Source organism: Strigops habroptila, chromosome 9 (assembly GCF_004027225.2).
Source record: "Strigops habroptila isolate Jane chromosome 9, bStrHab1.2.pri, whole genome shotgun sequence".
Lineage (NCBI taxonomy): Eukaryota > Metazoa > Chordata > Aves > Psittaciformes > Psittacidae > Strigops > Strigops habroptila.
In genome coordinates this window covers 7513093-7537310 of record NC_044285.2, presented here as the reverse complement: position 1 = coordinate 7537310, position 24218 = coordinate 7513093, and the positions used below count along the sequence as shown (strand labels likewise).

At 41.4% G+C, this 24218-nt stretch overlaps 1 protein-coding gene across 1 annotated transcript in view; it reads right to left on the bottom strand.

Annotated features, from left to right (window-relative positions):
- The window catches only part of AGBL1 (ATP/GTP binding protein like 1), a 268169-nt gene that overhangs the window by 73747 nt on the left and 170204 nt on the right, over positions 1-24218 (bottom strand). The window contains exon 22 of the mRNA XM_030498061.1: positions 12386-12546. Coding sequence (XP_030353921.1) covers positions 12386-12546 — 161 coding nt within the window. The remainder of the gene's footprint in view (positions 1-12385; positions 12547-24218) is intronic.

Below are 24218 nucleotides of genomic sequence, written 5' to 3'. Positions count from 1 at the left end.
CCTCGCAGCTCTCAGACACCCTTTGGGGAAGCACTTAAAAAAGTATATAAAAATATAATATACAAATTATAAATAAAACTATAAATAAATGAATAAATGAACAAAACCAACCTAGCCTCCTCCTGAAAATTAAAACAAAACGTATTGGGGCTTTCTATGTAACATCCATGGCAGAACAGTGCTGCCAGCAATTAGCATGACAGACCTTTCCTTCTGATGCCACAGTGTGTCAAGGACATTTTTAATGATGGATCAAGGGTACTGCTGTTTGTGAGGTGTCGTGTTTAAGCTGTGTGAACAGCAGCCTTCTTAGCGTGCAAATCCAGCATCCCAACCAGGGATGCAGTAAAGGCAGGAAAGCACCACAAGGCAGGAAAGATCTCTATACAAACAGATATGCTGTTTTCATGGCTGTTCCTGTCATACCTGCAGGGGAAATAATCCTGAAGTTTCACTAAACATCTTTCTATGGCTACTTTCCCAATAGCTGGTTACCTAGAGTCACTCCACAAGTGGATGGATACTCTGAAAAGGGCAGAGACCTTGGTGATCCTATCCATTATCCTTTCTCAGATAAATTTTAGCCCCTATGCCAGAGTATCCTATTTCTGAGAAATTTAAGGAATTCGTAGATGTTGCACTACAGAAGAGCCTTACAGACATCTGGTACTGGTGAGGATAAACTCCTGATGGACCACGGCCACCAGAGGGACCTGAGCTGGCAAAGAGAAGAAAGATCAAGAAGTTATGCAAGGGCTCAGAGTACGCTGTTCCCGACTTCGTTATATCACCAGCTGCTGGGTCATGCATGACTAGACTTCCCAAACGGACTTGGATACAGCTAGCAGCAGCAGCGCTGTGGGCTTAGCCTTCAGGCCTTGCTCTCCAGGGGCTTTCTCTGCTCGGAGATGAGTCTTTGATCCTGAACAGTATATTTGCACAATAAGGGTCTGGATATGATTTGAAAACGCAAGAGAGAAAAGTGAACAAAAGCCATGTTTCTACATCTCATGTCTCCAATCTGTTCCTCCCTGAAAGGAGCAAAGGCACCTCAGAGACATTGTCAAAGTGCCTAAACCAATTTTCCAGCTTAATCTATTATTTATATTTCCACCTGATCCTTTTTTTTTTTTTTAATACTGAGCTTCTGAAACTAAGGCATCAGGTTCTTTGTGGTATTGAGAATCACTTCCATGAGTGGCAGGGGAAGGCAGGGAGAGGGCTTAAGTCTTGGCCTGCCCTTACTCTTCCATACCCACCTCTTACAGCAACCCTCCATCTTTTGCTTCCCTCCCTTTTGCTTCCCATCTACAGCTTCTGTACCACACAGAAACTACCAGCATCAAATCCTCATCCTTTTGTGTCTCTTCTACTTGGTCCCTTCTAAGCTCTGGCTTGAAGGCAGATACAAAACACTGGAATCTAAAAGAACTAAAGAGAGACATTATTTCTTACGGGCATGTACTTTCACGTGAGAGAATCTGGTTTCCTTCACCACCTCCATTTGTTGCCAGTAAACTTCCAAGATAATTGCTTAAAGATAAAATGGTTTCTCAAATACTATTCATCAAAGTAGGTCAGGACAGAGCTGAGTAATCCAGGAACCTACCATCCTTCTTGAAAGTACTAAACCTCAATGCCAAAACACATGGACAACACTGAAAATATTACAGAACATACTTTAACAAATGCTACAGTTTCCCTCATAAAACCATCTTGAGTTCTTGTCTTCCTATATCTCAAAAGGTAACACATAAATAAGCAGTGTTCCAAAGCAGGTGGTAAAAGTAGTTAGAGGCATAGGAAGACTAAAAAAATTGAGCATCTTTCATGACCACATGCATGAGAAAGGACATGATAGTTGTTTACAAAATAACTTTTACAATTTGGGCATTCCCAATTATTCTCTCTTACAGCAGAGGACAAAGGTGTATTTGCAAAGGTGAAAGACCAGCTGATGAAAAGAAATACTTTCTCTTTCTGCAAAACACACAACTCATGAGATGGCAGGGTGCAGCCAGGAGCAGTGTAAGATTCAAAAAGCATTAGGCACTTATATAGAAAATGAGAGCACTGGAACATTTCATTAGAGAGGATTATTGTTATTATAATTATTGAGAAAGGCTACAAATTCTTGTGTTTCCAGGTATAAATAAATCACTGTCTGAAGATACAAAGGCATTCCCCTAGAGGGTAGGGGCATTCTGTAATTGTCCTCTTATGGCAACTTCTTGCATCCCTCCTTGAAATCTCCAATGCTGAGCACGGTCAGAAAAGACACTTGACTGCATTAATGTAGTACAGTGGATCCTCTCTTCTTACGATTCACTTATTCATAGATGAAAACACAAGTTGTGTGCAAGAACAAAAAAATTAATACTAGTCAAAGCCTGACAAGATAAATCCAGGTAGCAATACTTTACCCAAATTCTTGGCTGCCCCCTGCAGTTCAATGGAAGATGAAACACTCTTTTCTTATTTGAAATGGGTGTTTGCTTTCTCTTTGAATTGCATTGGACTTTTATCTTTTAATGAGATGCTGGTGCTTTTTGGAGGATGCTATAAAATGTCATCTTCAGAAACAATTCTAAAGTACAGAGTGCGATGTAAAAACTTGGGTAGACTAGAGAGAACAAACAGAGTAGTCAGAGAAATAGAGAACAGATGTTTTCTATTCTTCCCCTTATTCTTAATTTCTGATTATACTGGCCTGATAGCAGAATCTTTTTCTGGCATTCAGCTGCTTCGATTGCTTATTCTGCCTTCTAAGTCCAAATCCTCAAATTCATGTTGAAAAAGGGATTTAAGGTAGTAAGTAACTGTTAACACTTAAAAGGAAACCATTATAGTTTAAATGGTGAATAATGTGACATAGATAAATCTGGTGGTTATGTATTTTTAAATGGTTAGAGATATATTTGAAAGTCTAACCATAAGGCATGCTACCGTAACTTTAAAAACGAAATCCAACCTTCCAGAAATTAAATTTTCCTCCATTTAAAACCCCTAAGTTTTAACAGGAACAAATGGAAGTAGGAATGAGAGATGGAGCAGGGGTGGATATAGAGAGCACACCCCCAAACAGATGGAAAGGGAATGCTTTATCTTCTTTCCCTTTACACTGTTCTGAGTCTGCCTCTCCCTCCTGCTCACACAGCAGCCCTTGCGCTGGCATGTGCCTGAACCCTCAGCATCTACCCACAGACATGAGGGCAAAAGGAAGCCATAAAATTTCATTGGGACAGATCACAAGAAGCAGGGGTGGGGTTTTCATTGCTTTGGCCATTATATCCCAATCCAATTCTTTCAGAGTTATAACACTCCATAGAGTTCTGTCAATGCATCTCAGTATCTTTTCCCACTCCTCTACCAACACCCTAACCCCATGTGCACACTGAGTTCTCCTACTACATCGCAGGTTCATCTGCACTGTCCCAGGCCAGAATCAGTCCCACACCTCTCACGTTGCACTGTGACAGTGACAAGAAAGTGACAGGGCTCTGTCTTAGAGTTCTCCCAGAGAAGATCCCTTATCTGGGCTGCATTACTAAGTGCTACATGATGGGGCTGAAAAGAAATGGGTCTTTATCTTGTACTTGAAAGTGAACTTTTCTCACATCCCTGGGAATTGGGTCTGGGATTGTAAGACTGAGTACATTTCTGCTCTGCAGACAAAAAATAGGCTAAATGTTACTTTCATGTGGATCTGCCCCCTCACATCCTTCTAGTCTCAGCTCCACCCTAATTCTCATAAGTTCTTTTTGCCAACATCACGTTTAAACTATACATCATAATAAATCCTTACGGTTTCTGAGAGAACACAATGAATTATCAGAGGCTATAGGGACTGGCTTTCACATTTGTACCTCTGTGCATAAGCACTCATTCACATTGGTACATGTGTGCTGGGCCCTGAAACAACAACCTGCAAATATTTACCTCACACAATACCTCTGCTATGTCTTTCTTTAAAATATCTAGCACAGCAGCAAGAGGCAGGGTCTGTGTGTGACTCACAGCCACAATACACTGAACAGCCGGAGCCTCTGACAGAATATACAATACAACTGAGATGTCAGTGGAGGTGGTTTTGGAGTACTTTAAAATGCTGTTCAAGTGCCAACTTTCACCTCCAAACATGACACTTTACTCGCCCACCCGCTTTCCTTTCAGGCTATGTGCTCCTTTTACTGCAACTCAACCGCTTTAATTATTAATTTCTCTGCCTTCTCTATTATTTAACCATTTAGTCTCTCATTTGTCTTGCTAACTTTTTTGATGTGCTCCTAGACAGCAGTTTTACACCATCACCACAGTGTGAGAAGGCTGGTCAGACTCCCATTTGCAGGCTGGGCACCAGACCAAAAGGACTTGCAATATGCTATTTGCCTCAAAAGCAGAAATCTCTACTTTTCTGTTCCCTTTACAGAGAAAGGATAGGGACACAATATACCTAGGAGCGTCCTTATATCAAAACCATTTGGCTCTCCTTAGCTACTATCATCTGAATAATTTATACAGGTACAAACTTCTGACCTGGTGAAAAACCTGAATCCCACTGGTGGTTTTACAGAGGATTCAGTTCCTTCTAGCCCTATATTTCAACCATGACATGAAATCTACTTTAGACAGTGGAAATGCCTAAACTACTGCTACCACCACTGCTGCGCAGGACTATGAGGCTCTGATACTACTGATGGGTGGGGAGACATTTTGCTCTCTGTAGTCTCACAGACCACTGACATTCATTTTGGTTTGCTTCTAAATTCTGTGATGCTTGGACATCTGGGTCCCTAACGCTGGAAAAAAACCGTGAGAATTCCACAGTGAAGTGTTTGATCCAGATAATATACAATTTCCACAAAAACATGCTTTCTTCTAAAGGGTTGGAAGTGCATTTCGCCCAACTACCATCCTACTCACCCATTCCATTGCTGCTCCTGCCTGAAGGAAGATTCTGTAGCATGTATTGGTATGAAAGATTTGTCTGGTTTTTGATTTTCAGAGGTCTTTTGGGGATCTGGGAACACCATTTGGAAAAGTTCCACAAGGAAACAGTAGATCACCAAGATCCCTGAAATAGCCTTATCCTTTGGTCCATGGTTCCCATCATCCCCAAGATGCAAGAACTCCCACCACATTTATGCCTTGTTCATCCATGTCCCCTTAATAATATTGAAGAGCGGAAAGTAAAGGACAGAAAGCATCAATAAAGTTTCATTGACAAAGTTGTCTCCTCCTGTTATTCTGCCAGAGCTCCAAATCTAATGCGACTGGTGTTTCAGCTACTGCTGCAGTATACATATAGTCTATATAAGGATATATATGGTCCCCTGAACCTGCCTCTTCAGCACTGTGACATGTTCAGTCTGAAATCACACCTCTGCCTGCATTCCAGATGACCAATAGTCTAAACAGAATGGTCCTCCCATCATCCTTTGTACCCTCTTATTAAAACTCCATCTATTCTGTTCCAGTGTCAGCACTATCCTGGTCTATACAAAGACCAACTCAGAGGAAAGTGTATGTCCCTCATAATGCATTCTTTTGGGGGACACTTCATAAATGGGAATCACTTTAGAACCCCTGATAGCAATCAGCTTTATTTTTCTATCCCAGCATGTGAAGGGCCCCAGTGGCTTTCATATTTCAAGTTAGATCTTAAGGGAAAAGGACTGCAGCACCGAAATACAGATGCTCCTAATCAATATGAAAATGTCTAATACCAGACAGTACTATAGCAATATGCCTCCCAGAAAGGGCAATGCAGAGCCCATTTGTTCTCTGGATACATACAAGTTCATTATCTGTAGTCCAGTCAGATCTGTACGTGTATGGTAATTTGAATAATCTCAGACAGATATGATAGCAAGCAGTTTGTGCATGTTTGAAGTTCCTTCTGTGATCTCTCTCTTCCATTTTGCTCTTTCCCTCTCCTTCCTTTCAGCTGCTATTGAAATTGCTATTATTAGCTATTAAATGATAAATTAATTACCTCTGAAATAAACATGAATAATTGTACCCAGCCTGTCTTAGCTGAGGCTGGCATTTGATAACAAACAACAGAAGCTGTGCAGCTCCCAAGATATTTCGTAATAATAAAAGCAATAGAGGGAAAATAGGGACAGCTCCAGAAAGTGTTAATGAAAAGTTGCTGAATTACAGTGGCTCACCTATGAACAGCTACATGAAAACCTTCTGAATACCAAATATATTCATTACAGGCTGCATTGCTTGGCTGAATCTCCCTCCAAAGAATTCACTGGGCTTGCATTCTTGAAGTAACAAAGAAGAGATGCTGAAGAGTGCAGGAAAAGAAGGATGAAGGGGTAGATGGAAGAAGGTTCAGATTCTTATTTAGAACACATGATTATCAAGGCATATAGTGACAATAAGATCTAAAGCCTGTTATAGAACCAGACTAAACCTGAGGGGTTTTTCCTCTCAGTAGCAGAGGCAGCAATTCTTTAGTTCAGACCCCAGGGTGGCAAGAAGGTAACACTCTTTTGCAATATTGGTGCAAAAGAGCACTGGAGAGCGTTATAAGACAGTCAGGAGTTATGGCATTTCCTGAACTGATCCTAAATGGCTACAGGAACATGAGACCACTCCAAAGCCAAAGCCCAGCTACAGCTACTCTCATAACTGTCACATTCTGTTAATGTTAGACTGCACTCTCACAAGTGCTACATAAAATACATTAGAAACTCCTTTTGCTTCGTGCTCTGCATCACCAAAGTGACATGGTAGTTTTGGCTTACCCGGGTAAATGCATTTCCGCAGCACTTTTCTCTCCAGAATCCAAATACAGAAATATCACATCCAGAGATGCTTATAAAGCAGTAGAAATTTCAAATTCCTTTACCAGCAATAAAATCTGTGACTAAGCTAAAAAATAGAATCAATAAATAACCTCTTCTGAAAGCTGCCACAAGGTATTTAATGTATACAAGATGATCAAGGTTAAAAATGCATCAGATCTTTACTTAAAGAAAAATGAAGCTTCAATCAAATAGAAATCTGAATCGAAATGGTCAAATAATTCCTGCTGATTTTAAATGATAAAAGAACACTTTCATCTTCATCCACATGTCAGAGGACTCCCCAGAGTCCAACTGTTTAGTCTGCCTTGGGGGACTGGATGTCACAACTGCTGGTACACCCTAACTGTGAGGTGATGGAGTATTTTGCAGGGTGAAGCACTGTCTTGCATTCAAACCCTTCAGCTGATATTTGTTCCAGTTTATATAATCAAACCCAAAACAACATCAAGGAATGACATCCACATTCACCTAGAAGTACAGGAAGACCCAAACCTGTCTCTGTGCACAAGTATAACACTACATTTCTGCTACTCGAAGATGTACTAAAGATGCCCCAAATGAAGTGAGAATACTTTGCTCCATATGCATTAGTTCGTTGTTTGAACTTCTCTCTTTCTTGTCTGCTTCATCTCCCCAGATTCACTTTAGTTTGATCAGAATCATGTTTTGGCCACATACCTTAAACGATGAATGGAATTACTTGCACAGCCATAATCGGGGAACATGCACTGTAGTGAAAAGGTGGGAAATCCAACTGTTCAATACTACCCAGGATCACAATGGTCCATCAAGGTGGTATAGAAGAAGAGAAAGCACAGTTCTAAATGATCTGCAAGTCCCTCTTGTCAATTCTAGGATTTGCCATCCATACGCTGACCAATCTAACTCTGCTCAGTGTATGGAAGAGTTAGATTCCATACACTGAGCAGAAAAGATTACATCTTGTCAAAGGACCAGAGCAGTGATTAAGCTTTCTGCTTTTGATTAATAGCAGAGCTAGACATATTTACCACATGGCGTGGAGAGAGATTTGGCTCTGCTCAAGAAAGGTAAGGAATGATGAAGAAACACAGGAGATGAAGAATATCTAAGTCAGCAGAAAGTGCATAATGACCTCACAAAAGCCTGTCTCAATATACAAGATGTGTCTCACAAACAAATGGCTACAACTGCTGCAGTGTATGCAAAACATTTCCTAGCACAACCTAAAGGGCAGAGAAAAGGAAAATCAAGGATTGTGCCATCAGTTCAAACCACGAGCAAGAAGGGGAGGGTACCTATAGAGAGGGATTGTTCTTGCTTTCTCTGTCTCTGAAACCTGCTTTAAGTGAACAGTCACTTCCCATCCTCTTTGTGGTCATGACAAATTTGAAGTTACCTGGACAGCATTGACTTAAAACCTAATTGCTTTTACAGCAAATGAGGCATGAAACCTATTATCAAAAACATGATGTCCGAAGTACAAGCTGGCATTTCATTTTCCCAGCAGAGAGCTTCTGAATGCCAGAATTGACTGCAAGGCACAGTGGGAGGCTGGAAACCCAAAATTAGTGATTCTTCCAAGGGCATGGCAATAGCATGCTTATAAGACCAAGTTTGAGAGAGGGCAGAATAAAGTGCCTGTAGGAGCACCTGACACATTGCTTTGTTTTTTGAAGGTGGCTGCAAAGCCCAGAAAATTCTCCACATATCTGGACTTTGACCTTGGCAGAGGGATCCATAAGGCCAATCCTAGTCAATACTGGTGGAAAAGGGGCTGTTTGATGCAGAAAAACACCTAAATATCACTTACAAAAAGCAAAGCCACAAACAACTAAGCCCTAACTAGGTTTTTTGCAATGTGAGGGTGATAATGCCTAGATAAGTGAGCATGAATATGAAGTGTCCCAGGAGAACAGGGTGCTAATTAAGAGACTGACTAATACCTGGATGAATTTAACCCCTCTTCCTCACTATCACACACTGTAGCTCTAATTTATCTTACATGTTTACTGCATCTTATACTTTCTCCACCTTTTGCCATGTTTGTGAGACAGCTGCCATATGGACATGTTGAGGACCAGCAACACAGAGCTGTTAGGTCAACTTCATGATGTCCAAGGATTTACTGGTTTAAGGGGAAATACTCTACCGTTCTACTAAGCCCACTGATGGAAGTTCAGCTCCTCCCTCTCCCCTCCCTTTACTCAGATTCAGCTACTTTGCTATTCTGCCTCTGCTGCAAACTTATTCCAACAGTTACTCCACTCATGTTTGTAAATTACTTCATTTACAGTTCACACTTTAGGGGAAAGACAGACTGTAAACTGGGGACAGGAAGGAATTCTTGCCTGTATAACCAAACTGTACTTAGTTGGGTCTGTGAAAAGGTTTCTTCCACCTGTCTTCAAACCATTGGAGAAAGTACACAGAACACAATAGACCTGATCTTGTGTGAGAAATCCCTCATTCACACAAAATACCTCCATTTGACCAGTCACTTCCCTGACAGTTACCTTGCTCCAATTTACTGACCACTGATTTTGACAGAGCTATATGAAGTGCACAGCAATAGTTTATTCCAGGGAAGCAGGCAAGGTCCAGCCTACTCCTTCCTTCCAATCACAGCAGTGGGGAAGAATAAGGCTGCAAAATACCCAGAGCAGGGACAGCCTGAAGAGGAAAATGAAAAGACACATACAGTTATAAACCTTGACAGGTGAAAATGTTTGCTGTCGGAGAGAGATGCTGAGATGCCAAGTCAATGTCACATACACCAGACACGAGGGCAAAGAGACAAATGCAGGACATGAACTTCAGGGATTTCACAACAGAAGAGACCTCTGGCTCCATAGCTTTTGATCTGTGCACCTTTGCAATGAGACTTTTCATCTGGGAGTCAGCTATATCCAGTGCTGGATTAACTCCTTGTTCCATGCCTTGTTCTGTTGCCAGAGTATGACAGAGATGGGCACTCAGAAACACGTATTTAGGAGATGCATTAGATTGTTTTCCCAGAAAAGAGCCATTGCTTCCCACTTACATATCTATCTTGCATATTATTTCCTGGGACCAGGACAGTGCAGACTTCTGGAACAGGGATAGCCTGCAAGGTGTTTAAAGCCACCGCTGCTATGTAATCCATGTAAGAAAAAAACCGCATAAGGTAACAGCCCAGGCTTTTCCTGTGTACACCTGAAGGATCCCAGGTCTGACTCTGCTTTGGCAAAGGCACACAAAAACTGGGGTATTTTCATTCACACCTTCTCATGCTTTCAGAAGCAGAGAGTACAGAAAGCATTCAAGGATGCTGTGCATTTTTGCAGTAACCGCCAAAGATGACAAAGCTAGTTTTAAACTACAAACATTTCACTCTCCTTAAACCCATGAAGATGGGTCTAGTCTAGGAAGCAGCAGAGTATAATTTCCATTGATGTAGGTACCCCTCAGCTTCCTCCAGAGAAATGTATTCATGTAGAAACAGCTGCCCTCCTGCCCAGTATCAGTGTGCTCTCTGTATTCTGCATTCTTCCATTGGTTTCAGTAGACCTCCTATTCCCACTGAAATCAAATCATGCAATTCTCATGGCGAGACTCACAGAAACGCAGGAGCAAAGTATTAATTTTCTGACTCAGAATCAACACACTGCACAATCATTTCTTATGAATTATTAATTTTTAAGAAAGAATATGCTAGCAAGCCCTTTGGTCCCTGCATCTGCCTTCGCCTGACCTTCTGAAACGAGCTCCTTCAATATGACATATCTAGGTGGGATTAAACAATTCAGCTGTTTACCTGGTCTACAAATAGGAACACATTGCACCTAAGCTAGTAAAATTCCACAAACCTGCAATTATACCCAGTTGAGTGAAAATGAACAAGTAACTGTCGTATTGCCTTTTAGCAGTGACATTGCATCCCTGGATGCCATGGAGGTACTCGCTAATGCTGGGCAGACTTGAAGGGGTAGAAAGCTTTGCTTTGAGCTACTATGGACACATTTGGAACCATATGGGAGTTTTACAAAGAAGGAAACTTACTTTTGTTAGCATCTTAAAAATTATTTGTAATTAGACAGCTTTTTATTTGGGTACTGATCAACTACCGCACAATATTGGGAAAATGGAATGAATTCCCATTAATATAAAACTAACTAAATGAAAAGTAACAGAAGACGATAAAGATCAGGGAAATGCTCACTGAGTTACTGTGAGCAGATGGCTTTTTATCAGTGTCTGAGACTAGTCAGGGTTCGATGTTTTTCTTCCCTTAAGTTATTGTCATGCAAAGGCCCTTCCAGCCCCAGTTCAAAACTGTGAGTTTGATTTATATCTCAAAACCATCCGCCTAGCCAGGCTCCAGTAGTTTTCTCTAACGACATAGCAGTGATTTGTTGGATGGCTGTCCACAACATGGATGGTGTTTAGCATACGCCTTAATCACTTCATTTATATGTTCACATGTACAAGTGAGCACAGCTAATCCAAAGAATGTCTCTACGTTTCAGCCCTCTCTTTTCATTGTTCCTCATAAACATTAAAAGCTGCAAACAAGCTTGTAAGAATGGTTTTTGGCATGGGGAACAGGTGGTGGTAATGTCGGTTAAGTATTCCTGCAGGGGGAAGACTGGAAGCCTGCTATAAATTATGGGGGCATTTCTGCAAGTGGAAAACTTGCTTTTCATTGATGAAGCTGAGAGAACTCTTTGATGACAAAGCCATTGGGGAGCTTCAAATCATATCACATCACTAAGTTTTCTTTCTCCATTTGTCTTAGAAAAACATTATCACAAGCATATGTGCTTGCACATTGCACCAACAAGGGATGGTGGCCTAGAAGGAATATATATATTTCTGCTTCACCACAGATTCAAGCTGAAGAGTCCTATGCTCTGACACTTATCCAGGTCAAATACCCCTTATATTTATAATGGGGCAACCTCACTTAAATACATCCTTCCACTGAATATAGAAAGCAAATAAATAACTTTGAGTGGGATCATGACGACTTCCTGTGCATCAAAAAGTCACAAATCTTTGCTCTCTATGTCTGCAGGACAATTATGCGCATCCTTGCAGAATCAGGCCTACAGTTTCTAAATCATCCTATCAAAGTCCTTTCCTAATTTGCAGTATTTGTTCCCTACCCTGCAGCTCCTTAAAGAATGTCTTCCTTGTAAGAGATCCTCTGCGTGGAGGATCTGAGATGGACTGACCACCACCTGACACTCCAGTAAGCAGAAAAATGTTTTCTCCTGAGGCATTTTCCTGGGGCAGTACCATCCCCTTATGCTCCAGTAATCAGTTTTGATGGGGAAATGGAAATTCACTGGAAAACAGATATCAGGTTCTTTTCTTTCACCTTTTTAACCACGTGGAAGGCTGCAGGGCATGGAACCACTATTTTAGTAGTTTCTTTAGGAGTCAATTGTATCTTCATTTCCTATTACTCTCAATACAGCCCAGTTCCCAATATGCAAATCTCAGCCATAAGGAGTCCATCTGTGCAGATTTAAACCCAAAACATATCCCCACCAATTTGACTCCCACAGGAGAACCCTTGGAATATTACTATCACTGACCTTTGTGCTCGGTCTGTTATCTCCTCATCCAGATCTAGCAGGAGTGCTGCCTGAGCCATCACCTTCTTGCTGCAGGGCAAGGATTTGAGGTGCAGAATGAGCAAACCAAGGCAAAACTTGCTTCCCATTTCCTCCAGCTCTTGAGTTCCCAGCTGCAGGCCCTGATGAAGACAGGGAGAAAGTTTTGTGCTGAGTACCCTTTCCAGGTACATTTCACAAGTATCTAGAAAGGATCAAATTTGTTTTGCAGAAGTTCCTCCTTCCATTCTGAATCACATTTGCCACATATGGAAATTTCCCCTCTAGATTCATTTGTAGATTGACTGACAGCACTTGGTCTACAGAAGCTATTGTAAAATAGCCTCTTCCTTACAAATGGGGAAACAGAGGCAAACAGTTTAGCTACCTCGACTACATCTGCAGAAGTAGCCTTGTCAGAATTAGACCCCAGAAGGATCTAATTGTAAATCCACTTTTACAAATCATTAGGACTCATTTTTATTTTCTCTCTGCGGACAAGTCATCTCCTGAGCAATGGGGAAAAAACCAGGTCCCATAATTGTAAACACTGGGCAGTGGCAAAGATGAAAAAGGAAATGGGGAGGGCGAAGAAACGGGGAAGAGATCCTTAACAAGTTATGAATTGTTTTTTAAGGAAATCAATTGCAAAGTAATTGCAAAATAACACACACCTCTAAGGAATCTCTGTTAAAAGCTGATGTCTCTGTAGCAGAGACAAGCAAAGATTATCAACACCATCTTTCAATGGAGGACTCCTCCAAGCTGTGGATCCTCACTTGGATGATGAACAGTTTGCATCTGGTTTTGTTTCTTTTTCCCCCCACTAATTAAAAAAATAAAATAAAGACGTAGCAAAGAAGGAACACACCAAGGGCCTGCATAGCAGGAAGTCAATGTAATCGATGGCAGTTTCATGCAAGCAGTGAGAGGGCAGGAGAAAGATAAAGTTCACATATACTAAAAAGAAACTAAGAAACTGAGAAATCCCTCGTTTTTAGCATCTAGTGACCACATCATATGTCTTTAATGCTAATACATCAGGGGTTGAATCAATTGCTGCCTCTACCAATACCCACCCTATGCACTTTTGCAGCCTGAAACATCTCTGCAGCCAAACTTCTGATGAGAGCTCCAGCTCCATTTCCAATGCTGCTTCCTCAGCAGCTCACGGTCCTGAAACTAGCACAGTGTGAGCTCCATGCCAGCATGGCCTGCATTTGACTCTCTACTAGATGTTTGCTAGTGGATATCTTACAGGTAATGAAACTGTGCATGTCTGTAATGACAGGAGGCTGAGCTCTGATCTCATGTTGAGATTATAACTATAAAGTTGTTGCATTTATAAAGTGCTTTGGGATCCTTGGGTCTGTCTAGCTGAAATCATATTTCTGAGCCAAAAACACACAGGTGGATGGAAGAAAGAAGAGATTTCTCACATAAACTTCTCCAGCTCTCTTATAAAGCTTTTTTAGTGCATTTTTGCTAGAGGACAAACTACCAATTCATCTCTAGCAGATCCAGTACATGCAAATATCATCTGGCATTACAAATACCCTATCTGATAACTAATATATTTTCCCATAGTAAAAATATTGCGATCTCGTTTCCTGAGACCCTGTGAGCAAGGCGTGAATCTGTAATTATGATGACGAACACGAACAGCAGAAAATTATACAGAATGCAAACATATACTGGGTGGTCAGACAACCAGGTAAGCACAGAAGAGCACACAGACAATCTGAGAACACATAGCCTCACTTCTAGGCAGGGTCTAGGGTCTCTGGAGAACTGGTTTCTGCTCTCAGAACTGTCTCTTACATATTTTTATCACAGTGGGCAAATCTCTGGCACTATTTCTTCTCTCTGTACTATGCGCCTCCACTGCAAGCTTTGCCAAGCAAGATCCAGGTACAATGAACTATAGCAATAATTAATAACAGTAAGACAACAGAGGGAGAGGCTTATGGGAACCAATGGTCATTAACGCAAAATGATGAGAGTGCTTAGCAGCTCTGCATAGATTCCTAAATGTTTTATTATTTTACTTTAAAAGACTTAAGGTATTTTAGTGTGGCAGTTACAATCAGCAGGCAGAAGTGGTGACATTTCTGAGCAAAAATATGTCATTTCAACAGCAAAAGAGTTCTTTTCTCAGGGGCAAAGAATACAAAGAGCGTCTCATGGCTTTCCCTGGGGTGCACCTCAGGGTCTGGCTTCCAAGATCATGACAACATCCTAAATACCTATCAATCCAGGAGGTGCGAATAGTGACTGTGCTAAAATTCAGCCAGTGGCTTTATGATTCCCTGGAGCTTTATTCAGGATATGAAGAGGCCTTAAGAAACTATGAGCAGAGAAATAATAATAATAAAACTATAATATACCTCAGAAGCCTCAGACAGTAATGGCTTATGCACTGAAGTTAGCTGCTGTACGACGGACCCGTATTGCTTTGGTACCAGACAGCTCAGGACTAGCAGCTGGAAACCTCAGCTAGAGAATTCCTTGTTAACATACTTTATTCGCTTCAAACACAGGCAGACTTTTCTTTTTTAACTCGGATAATTTTCTCCCTCTCCTTCTTCCCTCCTCAGCTCATAGCAGAGGGTGGAGCTGGAAGCGCATAGCATGACTACTGCTAAACTGAAGCTGTTGACAGGACCGACATAGCAAACTAATGTTACTGATGGCATCTGCCAGTGATGCCAAGAGCTAGTGTAGCGGTTAGCAATCTGTCCCACTTGCATTGCTGAAAGGGATGCCTGGTCTCCAGGCATTTCCCTTATATCTGTGCAGCACATACAGTTGTAAAAAAATTGAGATTGTGCTTACAACTCAGAATTGTGAAAATATGCTACAAGAAATGCGAGAAAGAACCACAGAACAGTACAAGTGATGCACCATGGTTTGGTTAAGAAGCTGGTAGGAAGAACACCTCCACGGCAGTGAAGCTGTCATGTTTTGACATGTAGTGATGGTATATGGTCCATTTGCCACAGCTGTACAGGATGAAGATGCTTTGCCTGACAGCAGCTCCCCTGCAGTGTCCTGCCAGCTTGGACTCTGAGTGACCCTGTCTTTTTCTCTAGCACAATGCTTTACAGCTCTGTCCTCCTTCGGACATCTCTATGTGAGCAGTGGAGCATGGTGCAAATCTTCCAAGCCAGCAGAATCTAAACAAATTCTGAAGCAGGAAACACTATCTTTGCACCAGAAAGCTGCGGACAAGCTCATCAGTCCTAATTAGTCCAGCCTCAGAAACATGCTAACAAAACCATCCTGCTTCAATGATAGCTCACATCTCCACACAGTTTCTGCTCTCTGTAACATGAAAGCACCAGTTTGGACCAGCATCAGCTTGATGCATCACACTCCACTGCACAATACAAATTGGTCCCATGGGCTCTGTCCTGCAGTCTTTTGCAGGCATCAGGTTAAGGGATAACAGGTCAATTTTTTCCTGGCTATTACAGAGAATAATGGAGCTAAACAACTTTTCCTAATTCCTTTTCACATTTGCATATTGCAACAGACAGCACGGGAAGAGGTGATGCCTAGTAACCGTCCAAGATTTGGATATATTTATTTTCATAGGAAGAAACAAATTCCAGAGGTAGACAACTTAGCCAATCAGATGTATGAAACAGACACTTAGTCTATTAACACTTGGTCTCATTAAACTAATTTCTTGCCTTCTCTGCCAAAACTGATGCTAGCATAACTGCTGGGACAGCAGGATACTCACCTGCATCTTTTAATTGGCACTTTCACTGTAGTAAGAAACTGGAAAGCAAGAAAAAAAGCTATTTCTTGACTTAGCATTTGGCCACCACTTTGTCAAAACAGATTTTCCTAAACAAAATTGATCAAATCATACTGGAAAAACAGTTCATTAACACTCAGCACTGACGCACTAAATAAATATCTGCAACCAAATGTTTCCGATATCTCCCAACTTGCCCTCAAAATACTTTGCAGGCTAAATGACAGTGCAGTGGAAAAACTTTGTTATTCATTAACTCATATGCTTTAAATACTCTTGCAGCCAAAGGCAGCAATAGTTTCATAACACAGATATTATTGAAGGAGATGGAAGGACTTCAGAAGTTAAATTAGAAATTTCTCCAGAAGGGTAACTAGAGCTACAGTAAAATTATAGTTGGGAGATACTAATAAACACTAGTAGACAGAAGATTTCAGAGGGATCAATTGTTTCCTAGGAGGGATCTTTAGCAATGCAGCACAGTCACTTCAGCGGCCTCTCCCACTTTTGGTCACTGTTCAATCCTTGGGGCAACAGCTTTTCCCTGCAACCTCACTTCCAGTCAATACATATACATACACACAAAATATTCCCTGCATCGCAGTAGCTTTACACATGCACAATGGTTATGCCCTAAGGCTGGGTATAAATAAATCGACAGTCTGGTTTCTCACTAATTCCATCAGTGAACTCTCCTTCAGAATACTAATAGAAATCATTTGGAGGCTCTAGAGGACAAACCAGAGAGCTGAATGAAACATTTGGTGCCTGGTGTCTGCAGCCTTAATTTTAGCTTGGGCCAACCCTGAAGGTTACTCTCCTTTCAACCTGTGACTGAAAGTATTCAGACACATGCTGGGGAACTGGCTATTTAGACAACTAGGACAGTAGGGAATAAAACAGGTTTTCTTGTGCCCCAGAGATCCCATCCCTTGTATGGCACGCAGAACAGATGAAGTGGAGGGGTGGGAATTTGGGCTAAAAGATTTCACAAGGATTAAGCAAGCAGAAAAGGCTGAAGATGCATGAAAAAAAGACACAACAGGCTAGCAAGAATTTTTAGAAAGAAAGATGAGAGGGACTGGAAAGACAGAAGATAAAAGGACGGAAACATAAAAGGATGAGAAAGAAGGAGGGGGTGTTGAGGTCAATGGATGCTGATATAGAGGAATGATGACAAGAAGAAAGCTAATGGAAACCTCTACCCCCTTCTCACCCTTGGAGAGGTGTGCCCTGCTCTGAATGTCTGTCCTCATTTCATCTGGTACTTTGGCCACATAGCAAGGAAGCAAGAGCTGGCTTGCTTCGAATCCCCTCACAAAACTTCTGCTGAACTCAGCTGGTATTTTGGCTGAGCAAACCTCTTGTGTATAGAAGCAAAGAAGTGTTTATTGTTTTAATCATTCAAATGGACTCTTTCCCTGGTTAAAGATATGCATGTTACAGGCAACACTGTTTAAGAGACAACTGGGAAGATGACATACCTTCTCCCTCTGATCTGATGGAGAAAGAGTCCTGAACAACCTGCTCATAAAAGAACGGGGGATTTAGCAGACAAAAACTTGTGGCCAGCAAAACAGTTACTTAGATGATGAATTATTCTTCAGGTCTATTGTGGGGAAGGGTTTCCTCCTCCTTTCCACTGTGCTGACAAGCTATTAGTCTGACATCCCCATCTCCACATATTTCCCTAACAGTATTTCCACAGCTGTCTTCCTTGTCCTTTTCCTCTACCCTTCTCTCCCTTCCCAGGAATACACTTTCTTTTCATGTGGGCCGTAATTGTGAAGGGTGGTCACGTCAAGAAAAAAAGATGAACAAAAAGAGAAAGAGGAATGAGGATATTTCCCCCTACACAGACAAGGCATATAGGAAGATGCTGTTCTTTAGAGTTCTTGCTTTCCACTAAAGTTGAGCAGTACAATGGGTTTCTGTCACTTTCATTACCATGTGGAACATTAGGGACCTATTTTTAGCCTCTGGATTGACCTGGACCTATCATGAACAGATTATTCCTCTCTTTGCAGACATTGAGCAATCTTCCACTTCACCCCAATGTCTTTTCAAACAGAACTAAAGAGCCTGAATGAATGATAATGCCAGGCCAGAACCGAGCACTTTGGAAGAATCTGCATGGTTTCAGAGTGACAGGAGTGTCCCAGGTTCTGATCTAAGGACTGCAGACAGTTTTGGGGAGGAGAAGCCTGCCTGCACCATCCGAGGAAGAGAAGTCTTTTGGATGTGACAGTCCAGAGTGCAAGCTTTTGATAGCAGAGCTAACAAAAACCATGGGCACTGTTTTTTTATTATTATTATTTATTAAAAATGAACAAAGAAACAAAAAAACCGCAAACCCAACATGCTAATTCCTAACGGAAAAAAAATGCTGCTCCAGGATACTTAAGCCTCCTATTGGCAGACAGGGAACAGAACTAGGGAACTGTTCAAAGTCACACAGGGATTCTGGGGCAGTGTGAGGAAAAAGTGACAATTACATTGGTAACAATTGAGTGCTTTATTCAAGAAAGCACCTCTCTTCTCCATGCTCCCAGTATTTGTAACAGGTAAACTGGTATCATCACATCTGATGGTGACTTGAAAATTTGTCAGGAGTCTACCCGTTACTTTCTCTCACAGACATACTTTTTCCTGCTATCTGAACACTTTGGAATCTGGAGCAAGTCACAGACAGGTTATGGCCTGAGGTATCTGGAGATTAAGTGTGAGGTGGGCCTCTAAGTATGTCTCAGAATCTGTGTCAAATGAATTAGCTCTTAAAAGCAGTCTGGGAAAGCAAGAAGCTGAAATTTTGGAAGTCCTAAATTGGCAGCCTAATCCCTGGATCATTTTTCCTCTGTCTACTTCCACTTAAAAGTTTGCCTGTATAAATAACTTCAGTGAACAGAAAAGTGAACGGAAAACTCTTGGTCCACCCAAGCCTTATTTTCAGCTATGAATTTACCCAGTTTAGCCATATCTCACCATGGGTATAAAATCATTTTCTAATCCTGACTGGTGATCACCACATGCCTTGGAACAAAAGGATTTGTGCTACTTACAACTTTATTCTGCCTAATGTAAATGCAGATGCTGCTCACAAAATGTCTAACCCTCTTTAAACATTCTTAATAAGGTATTTGTCTTCATAATGCCATCCACTATGGGGATCCACAGGTTAATTATGTGTCACATAAAGAATCAATTGTTGCATCTTAATTTCACGAAATGGCCACATAGCCTTGTATTACATTACACAACACCTTGCTATTTTTCTGTGTGGCTTTAAAGGATTTAAATTAACAATACTGGGAACTTCCAAAGTAGTTTGTATCTTAAAATTCACTGTGCTATAAACTGCAATGGAGGAAACCTTGCAGTCTTTCCCTCTCACCCAGATAAAATACGTGCTATTCTTTCCATCACAGAGGTGATGAAAATATGTATTGACCAAAATAACATAGCAAAGCTAGTTTGCTTTTATTCCCCATCCAAAATGAGACCCCGGGGATCATGGTACCTCTCACTTTTGCACCAACACAGGGACTGAAGTATTAGAGTAAATTTTAGCCAGACACCAACACAGCATGACGCAGACATTGCCCCTGTTGCTCCAGCCTGATAACACTCCGTCCCACATCATCTCCATCATTCTGCTCCCGCATTAGCGCATCATGGGGACGAGCAGACCAGTGAAACTCTCTCTTGGCCTGGCAGCAATGTTACATAGAGGAGAATCCAACAGGGTGGTGAGCCCTGCTTCCTGCTATGCTGCTGCCAAGCATCCACTCCCTGCAAAGCCTCTCCCAGTACAGCGCTTAGTGTTACTACTGCACCCTGATGCACTCTGCACTGCCACGCTTTATTCCTTCTCTTTATAACTCAGGAGCTCTAGCATCCCTAATGCTTTCCCTATATTGAAGCTGCCTTTCAGGCCACTAAACACTTTCATCTGCTCCCTCTAGCCCCTCTTTGTCTCTTGCAAAAGAAATGACCCATAACAAACACAGTACTCCACAGGAGGTGTTATCATTCACATCTACAAGGATATTATAACATCTTCCAAGTCTACTTCTTTCTTCACACATGCAAGCAATCTTATTCACTTCTTTCTTTATTGCTGCTGCTGCACATGGCACAGACATCTTTATCAAATTGTCTTTATAATAGCTACTTATGTTTTCCTCAATGGTTAGAGCTAATTCAGAGCCCTACCATGTGTCTGAATGCTTTAAACTATTCCTTCAAACATGCTTTACCCTGCCACTGCCCATGCTTCATTTTCTATTCTAGTTCCAAAAATCTTTCAGTCCTCCTTCTCACAATATAATTTGTTTCAGATGCAAACAGTACGTGTTGTCTTACTGTTCTCCATGCCCTCCAGTCATTAAAACTATAAATATTGACCAGCACCAAACCACTGAGCAGTAGCTCGCGTCACTTTACCATCAATTTCTTTCCATCCCAAGGATGCCTTATGTACTCTACCTACTTTCTCCAGCCTTTTAAATAGGTTTATGACTATACAAACAGCTCTTTTGCATCTCACTCCGTTACACCCAACATCTCTTGTTGCCTTTTTTCACAGAAGGCTATCTTTTTATCAGCTCTGACTCATCTTGGATGCCCAGCAACTCAACCTGCATAAGAATTACTCTTGGTTCACCCTTGAAAGCCATGGGTAAAACTTTATATACCATTCCTCCTTAGTCCTCTAACTGCTGTACCTCTTTCAAAAATAATCCACCATATTATCAATTGACTATTAATACTTTCACTCACTGGGTTTCCTTACTCCTGTGTTACCCCAGTGCCTGTGGTTCCGTTATTGGTGGTTCTCTCATGCCATGGCGTAAGTTTTTAAACATAAGGAATCATAGTACCTTGTTAAACATGTTAAGACAGTTATCTATCAAGTTTACTGGCCATTTTTAATGATTCCTTTTTAGTAGTTCAAATCCTTTGCTCCTTAGGTTCTTTACAACTCTTACAGGAAGAAAACCTGGGCTTCACCTGATTCTGTGAGTTGTAATCTTAGTCAAATATAAAATAACACAGCAGACAACTTGCCAGCATTGTCTTTGTGTGTAAACCAGCCAGCGTGGTCCCACAGCATCCTGCTCTGTTCCCATGCTGGCAGCCTACCAGCTCTGCCAACATACTTGTGGCTCCAAGGCAGCACAAATAACCCCAGAATTCAGCTAACTCTCAGCCTACACAATCTCCTGTTATTCCAGTCCTGAGGGTCCCATACTTTTTCCCAGAACCTTTTGATCATGCCTTGAAGCATGCTACTTTCTTCCAGGTCCAAGCCTGCTCTCCACACTCATTCCCTTTTGCCAATGGCCTCAGAGCAGAGCTTCCACCTGGTCATGGTTTTCTTGCCCAGCCCACATCACATACCACATGCCAGCTTCCATGGTGGAATAACTACATGCACATATTCAGAAGGGATTATCCTGAGACCCTCTGTGTGTTGGTCTCCTTAAAAACTTACTTCAGATAGGTCCTCAGACCAAGATCCACAGATGAGAGGTAAGGACACAGGCCTGTCTACAGCTCTGCACCTTCCTCTCTCACTTCAATTTCCATTACTCTAACTGTATGTCCATCCTCTTATGCTGATACGACTCAAGAGCTGAGACTTTTTTCCTAAATTATAAATGGCTCCCCCCAGGCTAATTTCTTTCTTTCGTATCACATATTCTCTTTGGTCATCTTCAGCAAACACCATCAAAGCTGGCTTCCCCACCTGTCACTCCATGCAACCTCAGGATCAGCAACAGGAAGTAACTATGATTCCACAATTTATTGTATTAGCACTTCTAAAACAACAAAGGAGTCATTGATATTCCAAGCCAAAGTCACATGGGAAAGCACAGAAAGCATCTATGCCCAGCTCAGACCAGAGAGGATAGAGACATTTCGTAGGAGAGGGTTTTCCCCAGTCTGGTAACTGCTCCCTTTGAAGCTGAAGGATGGGAGTACAAGCAGGAGCTTGTGGCTGTTTTCTTACAGATGTTAGTATAATCATTCTGCCACAGGACCCTTCTTGCAGCTTGTGTCATTTGAGAGAAAAATGGACAACAACAGCGAAAATGTGACTGCTTCTTTTTTCTCTTTCTTCTAAATACCCTGTACTAGCCACCTAGAGAATGGCTGATAACACCAAGGGTAATTCAGGCAAAGGTGCTGCAGGACTCTCTTTGATGTCTGCTTTGATTTAATACAGGTTCATATAATGAACACGTAATACAATAATATCATATAAAGAGTTAAAGAGTACATGAGAAAACATAGTCAAAGGGAGATTTCACTAGACAGCCTAAGGGCAAAGTCACTGATCATGTCATTACGAGGCTGGGTTAGGAGGGACATCCTACAATGAGTCCTGGGAATGCAGTCTCCACAGTCAGAAATCAAACATCGGGAAAGTTCTCTCAGGTGAAGCAGCTGCCACCAACTGCTAACCAGGGTTTACAGGTCCACAAAGTCAAAAAAAAAAAGGCTCTTTTTATCAACAACCCTATGTCCACGGTACCAAAGTAAACTGACAACCACTAAGAATGCTGATAGATATTTGTAACTTAAATTTGACTGGAAAATATATTAAAAGGACAACAAAACTAGATCAAACCAGAAGCTTCTACTTTATTACAGGAGAGGTGAACCTGTGGTGCTTGTTCATGAGGAACCGACCAGCAACATGCAAATGATTTTAGATATTTGAATTTATTTACCAAGGAGAAGAATCAGTTAGAGCTGGCAGTTGGATGCAGACTTTTGCCAGCCACCTGTAAGCCTTTCCCCTATGTAATCCCACCAGCACGGACTCAGTTTAACATCTCCACTTACTGTGCTTTTGGAGAGAAAAAGAAAAAGAAATCAGCTCTTTGAAGCCTGTAACTAACAGACTGAAGAAAGGAAGACAAGATCAGAGAGACAGAGCTGGGGTGAGGGGGAGGCAGCTCTCTCTAGCAAGTGGGATAACTGACGTGACTCACACAAAAGCAGCTTACACTTCCTCTTGTTCTGCTGTGGATATTTCCATGTTGGCTTTTCAGAGATGGAGACCAACAGGAAGCAAATGCATAGCAGCTGATAAATGCTTCACCTCCTAGAGCATTAGGTGAGAAGCATAAAGGCCTTGTAAAACTAAACTACGAGTCTCCGAGCCTTTGAAAACCTACTGACCACTCACAGCAAAGCCGCAAACCTTTATCAGCAGAGAAGATACTGACTTCAGACTGGAGGCTTTCAGGATTTCTCATCTTGCAGCTGTATCACCTGAGAAAATTTGCATAAGAACAAGGTGCCTTTTTCTTAGGAGTCCTTTTCAACCTGTTTTTATGATTTCTACTGAAAATGATAATCCTCTGTTTGTGACACTGCAATCATTTCTACTACAATCAAGTGTTCTGTCCAAAAGGAGGGTTACTGCTTTAGTTTGGGGAAGTATACCGATATTTCAGAAGAACAAAGCAGCCAGTTTCCAAGCAAATGACCTTTATAACAGAGAACAAAAGAAAATGAAGATATAAAAACAACACTATACATGATCAGATCTGCCACTTCGAAGGGGCATCTGGTGCCCTTTAAGTTCATAAAACCTCATGTTTCCTATAGATGTTTGTACAATGGAATTAGAAAAAGTGGCAAAAGGCATTTCTTTTTGCTGTGCCACTCTGATTTTTCCTTTGACAAGCTGGAAATGTTTTAAAACTAAACATCAGACACACATACATAAAAAACCCATTGCAGTACACAACTCCATCCCTTTATCAGTGTCCTGTGAAGAGGAACATCACTGCACATGGTGCTGAGTGTCAAACAACTGGCTTAACACTGTGCCTTTGGCAGCTGCTCTGAAATCCAAAGAACAAACAGTTAAAAAAGCCTTTGTTTTCCTGCCTTTTTTTTTTTTTTTTTAAGAACATAATTTATCATGACTCTCCACAGAACAATTTGCATGGGATTACCCACAGTGCACTGCATTATGATAATACACTTCAACCTCTGATGCATGTTAGGCTGACAGTTAAAAATCTGTCA